The sequence below is a fragment of the Corvus moneduloides genome, chromosome 3 (assembly GCF_009650955.1).
Source record: "Corvus moneduloides isolate bCorMon1 chromosome 3, bCorMon1.pri, whole genome shotgun sequence".
Lineage (NCBI taxonomy): Eukaryota > Metazoa > Chordata > Aves > Passeriformes > Corvidae > Corvus > Corvus moneduloides.
Window position 1 is genome coordinate 98,708,676 of NC_045478.1, and position 10,757 is coordinate 98,719,432.

Below are 10,757 nucleotides of genomic sequence, written 5' to 3' on the forward strand. Positions count from 1 at the left end.
TTCCAGTATCCCATGACTACTGAGTGCTTGGGACGCCGGTATTTTACAGCGGGGGCGGGGACATGCGGCAGGGCGAAGCCCCGAGCGTCGGCGGGCGCTGTGCCCGGCGCGCTGCGCTCCGTGCGCCCGCCGTGCCGTGAGGGAGGGCAGGAAGCGGCGCCGGGCGGCCCCAGCCCTTCCGGGTCGCGGCCCAGGGGCGGCGGAGCCGGGGCGGCCGCGGCCCCAGCGCGGGTGGGTCGGGGGCGCTGGGGCGGCCGGGCCGGGGCGCGGGGCCCTCTGACCGCCGAGGGCCGTGGGCGGGCCCTGGGCGGGATCCGTGATCCACCGACAGCCCGGCACGTAGGTGTGGGGATAAAACCCCCCTGGCGTCTGCGCTAGCGGCGCCCAAACGCGGGTCTGGCCTCCGGTTCCTGGTGCCAGGGGATGAGCCTGAAGGTGCTCTCCCCACGCAGTGTGGTGCCGTGTCATAGGACGGGAATGTGATCCTGTGCCATGTGCTCCGGTATGAGCCTGCTGGAGCGTGGAGGTTGGACCGGGTGCCCCTCTGTGGTCCCTTCCAGCTGTCCCACCCTGTGATTCCAGGGTGCTGCCTCAGGCGTGCTCGCTCGTTTCCTCTGTTTCTGCCCTGCCCTTTTTTCCCCCGCTCCCAAAGTCCTTTGGAAATGATGTTATTGAATGTACTTTTGCCTCTGACTAGATATGGATAACAGGGAGGATGAAAAAAGTAGGACGGTGTGTGCAGCCTCAGAAGAAGGGCTGAAGGCCCGAGGTAGGCGCTGTGATCTGTTGCTGTTCTGTGGTGTTTGTGTGTCACCCTCTGTGTCACTTACCGGGTTTGGTCACTTGCTGATGGCAGTAGACCATGGCACACTGGAAGAGTGGGGAAAAACACAACAACCCCTCAAACCAGAGGTTTATTGTGTTTAAATTCTGCTAAGAGTAATTTCTGTAGGCCACAGTTACTAGCAGGCTTGTCACTGTTAACTTGTGTTGCCCTAAGGAAAAGAAAAAAGGAAACGAAAGCGCAGCAGAAGCAGATCCTCATCTGTTTCATCTACATCATCTTCTAGCAGTACATCCACCTCTTCCTCCTCGTCACAGTCATCCTCAAGGTCATCTTCTTCCAGTAGTAGTAGAGGTAAGCTACCTCCACTTGCACTTAATATTTTCCAGTTTCGACAGCACCCCTGAAGGCATTTAAAGCTTGTTTTAAATGTGGTGAAACCACCACAGAGTGACAGTGTAGAATACCAGTGCTGCTTGTTCAGGGTGTTTCTCTCATAACCCTCCCCCCACTGTGTGTAAAGGTGCCAGTTCACACACAGTTTGCAATGTCCTTGTGTTAAATTCCTTCAAAAGAGAAACTGCCATTCAAATAAATGTTACTTGGTAGCAGTATGCTGTATATATTTAAGCCCCTCTATTCATTACATTTTCAAAACACAGATCTTTTCTTACTTCACTAGTCTATCTAGATCAGAGTTGTGGGTTTTAGTTTAGTCCTACTTTGGTCTTAACATTTCAAGCATTTAATGTTGAGGACTCACATGAAGCCAGCACATCTGCAGAATCAGTAAATCAGGTATTTTCACTTTCCATGTTAGTCCAGTAAGTGGCAGTAACTTAATGTGTTTTCTTTCTCTGGGTTAGTTAAATCTGTGTCAATATATATAGCTGAATTAAAGCATTTTCTTCCTATGTTTCACATTTCTGTTTGTCTCATCTGTAACACAGATGCCTTTTTCAGAATGCTAAACTTACAGGGTTTGATTTTGTTGTTTATTTTTTTCCTTAATTTTAGATTCTCCTAAGTCTAAATCAAAGAAGAAGAAAAAAGAAAAACACAACAAAAAGGTAAACATTTACAAAGAGAAATAAGTAGTTAACGAACAGAAATTAGTTCTTTATATTTCAATATCCTTAAATGTCATGTAAGACAATGCTTTTGTCTGTGGCTGTGTAAATCTAAATCATGCTTGTAGGGTTGTAGTGGCTGAACTGATAAATGGGTGCTTGACTTTATACAAAAAGAGAAATAATTTAAAAGTTACTTTTGCCAGTCATTGCTGGTCCAGCTGGAGTTTAGAGTAGTCTCTGAAGAAAAGAGAAGTGGGAATGTTGATAACTTTGTAGAATTTGACAGAAGAAATTATTTACAGTCAGTGAGAGAAGCGAGTGGTGGGTTCTTGCTGTTGTAATTTTTCTATTTCATTTTCAGTGATTTTATATATTTGGGTTACTGTAAAAGAGAGAGAATGGGGAATCAGACCATTTCTGTTCCTCACAATCCCAAGGGTTGCTAACCCTGCTGCATTACTTTCTGTGTACTTCAGCTACTCCCTGTCCAGCAAGTGGTGAAGGCAAGCAGTAGTAGCTGTCTTGACTTGAGTGGCCTTGAGAGATCCTTGTGGGTGTGGGGGTTTTTGCCCTTGTTAGTCTGTAAGCATAAGAGCATATGTCTTATTCTTGTAGAAGAGGAAAAAGGAGAACAAAATGAAGAAAAAGAAAGAAAAGAAGAAAAGGAAAGAGAAAACAGGACCTGTCCAGCTTTCCAAGGTATGCTTGTCCGAGTGTGAAGCCCTGGTTTTTTTTCATCTACATATTTAATCCATCCTGTCATAAAAATGTCAAAAAAATAAGAGCACCAGTTTGGTCATCAACAATAGAAACCTCTCTCTGTTGTTTTGGACAGTCGGGAAGCATAAAAGATCATTGTCTTTAATTTTACTTAAGATTTGTAATATTACAGAACAAAGCTTATGTCCTTTTAATGTGTGATCTCATTTAAGTTCTTCAAAAACAAAAAGAAGAATGAAAACTACAGCATGATAACTGGAAAGAAAATCAAGATGAAAATAAAGAAGACTAAGGAAGATATAGAGGTAAGAGTTAAAGAGTCTGAACGTCCCTAAGAAGAAAATACTGTATCTTTTAATATTTTTCTAATAGTAGTTTTTGTAGAAGAGTGGGTCTTGCAGTTACGAGTTGTAAACTGAGTGTAGCTTTTAGTGTGGCTGTGATGCCCTCTGAGATCTTTTAATTCATTCTTTTGGCAGGTTTTGTGTTATGAGGGGGCTTGGAATACTCAGTCATGAGGAGATAAACCAAAGGATGCTGGTGCAGGTCCTTAGAATTTCAGCCTCTGATCATTAGCCAGCTTGTAGCTTTGTGTTACACTGGTTTTAATTGTACTCATCTTCTTTCAGTCTCTTGTGATCAGTTGTTGTAATTGCTACTTTACTGTGTTTTTCTAACATATGCAAGACTAGCCTTTATTTAGAGAGGAATTTTAAAAACCCCAGTAGTATTATTAGGACCGCATGCTCCTGCATTTTCTCAAAGCAGTCGAATGTTTTTGCTGAGATACCCGGGGAAATAAGTATCATGAATCATGTTGTGTGCTACTGCTATGGATGTTTGGACTCAGCACTTAAGTAATACCTTCACTCTTTTCAACAATTTCCACACCTTAGGGTGACCTGCAGAGGGCTCTGGCACTGATTAGGAAGTGCTACTTCCTTGAGGTATCCAGCTTGGCAGATTCTGATTGAGCCCTACTAATTCATTCTACAGCTACCAAAGCAGTCCTGAGCATTGTGTGTTAAATTATGCTGAATGCTTGCTAGTTCTGTTCCAGTAACCTGCTTGTTATGGTATTTGATGTCAAATGTTTGACGTTGGTCCTTTTTTGATTGGTGCCTGTGGTCTTGTTGAATTGAACAACATCCACTCCTTACAATATTTAAGGATTCAATAATTTTTTATAAAAAACACTGGAATTGACTGGTTGGGCCATCTCTTACGTGAAGACAGAACCTAAATGCAGGGGTCTGGTATGCTGCAAGTTGCTGTTTATGCATAGAAAAAGAAAACATACTTCCCAAAGCACAGGACTTGCTGTGGGTACAGTGAACGTTGCTTCAGGCACCAGAGAGGAGCATCTGTTGTGCTTGTGAGTTCCCTTCTGGGCAGGCTGTGAGCTGCATGATGACAAGCCAGTGGAGCCTCCGCAGGGAGCCACTTAGGAAATGTCTCATGGAATAGTGACAGCTTGTCTCCCCATTGCCCATTGCCTGGCACTTCCCCTGGGCACCCACGCCTCACTGGGAGCTGGTTAGACCCAGCGGTGTCAGTGGCACTTGCTTTGGGATGTGAAAACCCCACAGAAACCAGGGACCTGTGGCCTTGCTCCACTGAGTACAGGTCTGTTCAACCGCTGCCTCTGTTTGTCTGCTCTGCAGAGAGACCGGAACCGTGCACAGCTCCTGGAATTTCTGAACTCTGCCTTGTGATGGGAAGAGTGCTCACCAAGGACTGGTAGATGTGCCCAGCCAACCATCATCCTAGCAAAACACTACAGGGAAACTCAGGGAAAAGGACACCAGGTTGGACAAGACCAGACCCTCCTACTGAGAAGACAATTGGGATGTCCTTTTTTTAATGGCAAAATGAAGAGTAGCTAATAACTTGTTAATGGAGATCCATGTCCTCCTTTTGAGATTCTAAGGTAATAGCCAGGCTGTGGTGTTTTAGAAAAGCTCAAGTGTGTGTTGTTCACCATGATAAGAAATGACACACTGAAGTCCAGTAATGTAATTTCTGTCCTAACTGCATGTGGAATGCACTCTTGATTTCAAATGTCTTAATTTTTCTAGTGGTTTAAGCAGAGTATTTGTAAATGTCTATTTGAAGGATGAGGTGTGTCTTTTATGTATATTTTTTTCTGCTAGTGGTTATGCTTATCCTAAAGAGCAAATTGACCTTTGTAAATAGAACATCCTTTTACATAAATGATTTTTTTGGAAGTTCATTCACTAATATGTTATTTTCTTTCAGAATTTGAGATGTGATGCTTCTCTGGACAGTTCATTGCGCTCTCTCTCATTAGAAAGTGTAACAACAAAATACTCTAGAGCAATAATGGTAGCAAATTATTTTTATCCTAAAATAGAAGCAGGAAAGGTCTCTGGTTTTGTTTGCTTGTCTGAATCAGTTGTTCAGCTCACAATAGACAGCTTACCCCCCACACCTGGAGTTGCAGTTCCTAAATTAAAAGCTCTGGAGTTCTGGCCTGCTTTTCTGATCCTGTGAGCTATGTATCAAATCTTCCTCTGTTCAAAGTGCAGCAAGGCACATACCATGGACATACCTTAGTATGATGGAGAAAGAGCTGTGGAATGGTGTTGAGGCAGGCAGTGACAGTGACTTTACGGATCTGTTGACAGTCCACTGTGAGATGAGACAGGTATGGACAGGCAGCAGCAGCCCAGCACAGCTTGTGGGTGTGCCAGCTGTGGTAATTTGCTCAGTGCCTGCACTCTTCCTTCCAGACCTTGGCTCTTGGTTGCCCAGCAGGCTCCTCTGTACATAACCCTGCTGTGGGAGTTCCGCTTGAATCACTCGTGAAGCAGGTGCTCCTCGGGAGCTGCTGTTTAGGAACGCCTGAAAGAAGGACTCAAGGAGAGTTGACTTAGACAAGAACATCAGGTGTACAGCAGTCAGAGTGGGGGGAGTTCATTAAAAGAGCAAATGGAAAACTGTGCCTCTGTCTGCTACGGTGTTTTGAAGTAAACCTGAAGATTTGTACCATTGCTCAAGGGATAATTTTATAACTGTTTTGATGTGTGAAACCTTCTGAAGATGCTAGAATCCTCTCCTTTCCCTAGTTTTCTTTTGTTGTGAAGCATTTTGTAGTTGTTGCAGAGATGTAACTCTTTAGAGACTAAAGCTCTGATCCAGCAGAGCAACTCCTTATATCCTTATGAACATAAAACTTGGAAAAACATAGGTAAGAAGTGGAGTTTCTCTGACTTTTAATCTGACAATAGAAAGGGTTTTTTTGAAAGCACTGTTCTGAAATGTCAGTAGGGGGAAAAACCAACCAAACAAGAAAACCCCATATTTTTTTTATGGGGATTATGCCTTGATTTATGCTACTCTGGTATTTTCTTGCTAGTGATGTCAAAGCATCTTGCCCAGATAAGCAGCTTTTGTCTCTGGACTTTGCATAAGGTTAATCCCAAACACACTCTTAGAAGACACTTAACATGCGTCCCATTCCCTAGGTTATATTTTATGTAAAGATAATATAATTTCTGAAAACTTGGTGCAGGGTAGGGAATACAAATTTGGAAGATGGAAAGAAAATAGGAATGGGAAACCCAGAGATCACAGTTTTAAAGAACTGCATTGGTTGAAGGTTCATACATACTTTAAATAATTTACTTTTTGTTGCCTTGGTCAAAATCATAAAAACTCCTGCCCTGTTCCACATTAGTATGGGAAAGGCAAAGGGCCTTTAGTAATATGATGTGGTCTTTTAGGATTTTGGTAGTTGCCAATTGTCATGGTACAAAAATGAGTTAAACCATTTTTTCTTTTAAAAAAACATTTTGTGTGTGTGTGTGTGTGTTCAGAACAGAGGAATTTTCTGTTTAGTTTTTTTTTTTTGCATGCTGAATATGGTGATGCTTTAAATTATTTCTGTGCCGCCATTTAGTTCTAAGCTATCATTTCTTCTAGAAAGCTGAGCTGGTTAAACTCTGTGGCAGTGATTCTGCTCTATTCTCTCCTGCCCAGTCAGTTACAATGCTCTCTGAAACTTCCCAGCAGCTGCTGCTTTTATAAGCCTCATTTTCTGTCTTTCCCATCTCCATGTAGATTCTCAGGTTTCTAGAGAGCTTTGAGTTATGTTGCATCCTTCCCTTCTCCATCTTTCCCCACAAGCACTGAGATCCTGTGCATCTTCTTGGGGCTGAGTATCTTTGAGGCAGATTCCAGTCCTCCCTAGTGAGCACAGGCCCTTACAGCCAGAATACTTGCCTTGCACCCTCAGGGCAGTTCATTTTACTGACCTTTTCACTAAAGCACAGCTTCTTAGAACTGCTTCAGATCCCTGTTGTGGCAGCTGCACCACAGACTGAACCAGATGAGAAGGTTACAACAGTAAGATTGTGGTGACAATCAGGTTGAGAAATTTGCATGAGGGAACTGTGAAGCAGCGTGGGATGTTAACCTGATACACACATGGCTGATAGAGAGACTTGAGACGGGGTCTACCAAAAAGTGCAAGTCGTGGGCGGAGGTGAAGGCTGGAACAATCGAGCAGTGGAAAAGGTGTGAGGTAAGGATGGAAGGACACTGCTGCTATTAGAAGTCATGGAGTGGGGCAGAGGTCAGGTGATGAGGCAGGGGCTGCAGAAGCTTACCTGGCTGGGCAAGTTGAGGTTCTTCCTAAAATGCTGAATAGTAGAAGTCTTTCAGATGTGAAACCTTCTTTTTATGTGAGTATGTGTGTGTGACAGTCTTCCCTACCATGCTCACTTCCTGTGTTCCTGCACCATTTGCCATTCTGAGAATCATGCAGAACTCAACTGAATTTTTTTTAGCAGCAGAATTTTCGGAAACAGAAGTCACTGTCATGGGAAGGAGGGGAAGGCTACATTCTCGGAGCTGCTGCTGCCATGCTCATCTTCCTTGGCACTGTTTAAAGTATTCTATCCCTGCCAGTTCTTGTGGGCAGTGCAATCCTACTCATTTCCTTTACAGTTGGCTTGAACTTCACTCTTTTGCCCACACAAAAACGTAGCAGAGGTGAAAAGCTCAGGAAATATTTATAAATGCCACTTTGACTGGAAGTACCTGGCTCCATGGAACTAAGATGTCTGAGCAGGGCCTGCCATTTTGGTAGCAGTTCAGTATTCAGTATGGTTAAACTTGGGCAAGTTGCGCTGTTTGGATGTACTTGAAGTTTCATGCTGCAGGAATGTGTGAGCTTCCCAGTCATCCTCTGCAGCGGGGAAATCTGGGTGAGCTCTACACACAGGGGAAGAGCAGAGGTCAGAGAGGCTGGAGTGACTTGCCCTGGGGTCATCTGCTGAACCTCTCCTTGGTGGGCAAGGGCCTTGATGGCTGGTGGAGCTCTGATGTCCTTTCATGTGTTAAACACACTCCTCACGGTCTTTGCTGTGTGTATTTAGAAACAAGTTTCCGAAGTTCTGGTTCAACACTCAGGGTTGAGAGCTCCCCTTGGAGTCATTTGAGGACTCTGTGGAATGGCTGGATTTTATGTCGTAGTGGGTTTTTCTGAAGGAATGAGGTCCTGGGCACACCTGAGAATGCACTTAGTTACATTTGAAGCTGTAGGGTGATGAGTTTTTGAGGAGCTGCTTCTTAAAATTATTGGCAAGCACCTGGCTACCTAGTTCCATCTCTGGACAAAATTAATCATCAAAACTACTGTCCAGTGCAGAGATTGTGATTTGTTTGCCTGTTGACAAGAGAAGGGTTTTTTCCCTGCCTGTTCAATTTCAGTCTTAAACTGTGCTTCAGGACTATGACTCATGTAGTGTTTGAGGGATGGGCAGGACAGTGCTGAGGGGTCTAAGGAAGCCTCTGGAGAGCCCTTTGGAGCAGCAAGAAGAGCATCATTACTACCCAGCCCGAGAGGCACAACGTGATGGCAGCTGTTCCCATGCCAGCATGCTGGCCACTGGTGCCATCTTCTACTCGGGCACTGAACACCAGGGCTAACATCACTTGTGTTCACTTTGTTCTCCATTCGTGAGCTGTTCTAGGGCTGACAGAACAGTGGTGTGAGAGGGAGGAATCTGCATTTGTCACGAGAGGCCCGGTTAGGAAGCTGCTGCCTTTTCCTGGTTGGTCGGTGTTCGAATATCTGCCGGTAGGTGGCATTGCTGTCCAGCTGGAATGTCGCAGAATTTTTTTTTTTTTTTAATTTTTTTTTTTTTTCTCTTTGGACATTGGCTTTGCACTTTCTTATTCTGAAACCCTATAATTAGCCCGCAAATACCTAATTATGGTTGTTTATGGGGAACATGTGTTACTGCTGTCCTATGAATTTAATCCAGTCTTTGTTCCTTTCTTGCCCTTGGCTGTGCTGAGGACAGACAATGGCCTCTTCTGCTGGTGCCTGTGTGCCAAAGGCAGCAGGAAGCCTTTAACTTCTCAGTAGCTGAATGCAACAGGAGCAGGTTGCTGAGAGCCAGCAGGGGCCTGGAAGGTGCACCACCCTACCTGGGGCTGCTGAGTTCTTCAGAAACTGCGCTCTGCTCTTCTCCATCTCCTAAGTACCAGTGCTAGAATATAGAAATAAAATGCACCAACTTAAGGAGTATTTCACTGTCACTGCTTCATAACACATCTGGTTATTTAAATAGTCTTCAGACCAAATGAAGTGCAATCTATTGCTTTAGGCAAGCTGACACTGCAGAGAATCGAGTTGCAAAAAGTACTGCACATGGACTGTGACCTGATAGGGGCCTCTGAGGATACAGCATTGTGAACACTAAACAGATGTAATAGTAATTACATTCTGAGAGCAGATACGCTGATGTCAGAAACACAGAAGCTCTTTCCCCTGCTTTGGTGTCTCTGCTCCTGGGTCAGATTACATTTACTTGGTAGAGGCAATGTGTCTGTGGCTAAAATATAGAGGTGAGATGCTGTAATCTGTGGGATAATCCTAGCCAGGACCCTAAAAAATTATAATTTTATGAAGTGTACAGTGACAGTGTATAAAGTGTATTCTTGTAGGCCTCTTTCTCACCTTTCTGTCGTGTTTATTAAGATCTCATTCTGTAAGGGTTTTCCCTTAGTCTGAGAATATCTGTGTGCAGCAAATGCACAGAAAATACATGTTGGTCATTGGGAGACCTGGGCCCAAGACCCAGCACTGAGGGCCAGCAGAGCATCTTTCTGCTGTAAGCCAGTTTGAGACATGGCTTGTCTGTCCATGCAAAGGGAACAAGAGGTCCCTTGTGCCAACAGCTCATACATGGACAGCAGTACCAGGGAGAGGCAGGCACTGAAATTATGATGTCTCTGCCTGGCACAAGTGGGTGGAACTGAGGGAGGCCTAATAGCCCTTCCTCTATTGCAGGGCACAGCCAGAAAGGCTGTGACTGATGCAGTCCAGTTCTTCTCAGAATGCTTTTGGGCAAAACCACAGTAGCATGTCCTACAGCAGGGAGGTGTAGCAGAACACAGGAATATCAGAGTGGCCATCCAGTCAAACTATCTGTAGTTTTCCTTCTGGAAGAGGCCTATAGCAATATCTGGGGGAAGTAGTGTAAGTAACAATACAGATTTGCTTGTCCACAGCTTCTGGCAAGCAATAGCTTAAGCCCTGTGCTATAGGCTGCATCTAGAACACTGTGGTTTAGTAATCCCCAGTACTCACACAGTCCCCTTTTGGAACCACTCATCTATCTGATGTGCAGAATGTGCTAAGCAGTGGAATTCATGCTTTAGTAATACTTCATGTGGGGAAAAAATGGTTCCCTTTTGTTAAACATATGTATGCTTTGTATATACGGTGCTTAGCACAGGGAGCCCTGAGCCATCTGGGGCCATCTGCTGATATTAGAGTGTTCCAGTACACAGGATCAGGTATGGAATCAGCAGAGTGACTCAAAAGTATCTGGAGACAAAACATCCATTTTGTCTCTCATATCATCTCATTTTGTGGTAATACTGGTTAATGTAAGACGTGCTTGGAAGCACATTGATGAAGACTTCAATTCAACGTTGTATCTGCAGACCATGTAGCTTCACAGAATTTCAGACCTTTGCAATTGCTTAATCCTGGTTATTTATCACCTTATATCTTGAGATCTGATGGTAGAGGTAGCAAGACAGAAGGTGGGCAGTTGCATTTGTAGCCTGTAGAGAGAGGATGTTTTTGTTTAGATCAAGTGCCTTTACCATTCTTGCCTTCCTTCTTTGATACATACGCA

At 44.3% G+C, this 10,757-nt stretch overlaps 1 protein-coding gene across 4 annotated transcripts; it reads left to right on the forward strand.

Annotated features, from left to right (window-relative positions):
• Window positions 1-237: 237 nt before the first annotated feature.
• On the forward strand, window positions 238-7,583 carry LOC116441246 (pre-mRNA-splicing factor CWC22 homolog). Of its 4 annotated transcripts, XR_004238989.1 has the most exons (8): window positions 247-526; window positions 698-769; window positions 1,001-1,138; window positions 1,802-1,854; window positions 2,473-2,556; window positions 2,790-2,882; window positions 4,242-5,245; window positions 5,331-7,583. XR_004238989.1 is itself a non-coding variant. In XM_032102934.1 (7 exons), the coding sequence occupies exons 2-7, from the start codon at window positions 700-702 to the stop codon at window positions 4,290-4,292; spliced, it is 489 nt and encodes a 162-aa protein (XP_031958825.1). In that variant the 5' UTR covers window positions 238-339; window positions 698-699; the 3' UTR covers window positions 4,293-7,583. The 4 variants fall into 4 exon arrangements, 3 of the variants coding, with proteins under 3 accessions (XP_031958825.1, XP_031958823.1, XP_031958824.1); XM_032102934.1 differs by having other exon boundaries at window positions 238-339; window positions 4,242-7,583; XM_032102932.1 differs by having other exon boundaries at window positions 4,242-7,583.
• Window positions 7,584-10,757: the final 3,174 nt, after the last annotated feature.

Bases quoted from the DNA above. Each gene is read 5' to 3' on its own strand.
- LOC116441246 (XM_032102932.1), top strand. From the start codon at position 493: ATGTGCTCCGGTATGAGCCTGCTGGAGCGTGGAG. The intron at 527-697 runs GTTGGACCGGGT...GCCTCTGACTAG, and splicing joins GAGCCTGCTGGAGCGTGGAG to ATATGGATAACAGGGAGGAT. The intron at 1,855-2,472 runs GTAAACATTTAC...TTATTCTTGTAG, and splicing joins AAGAAAAACACAACAAAAAG to AAGAGGAAAAAGGAGAACAA.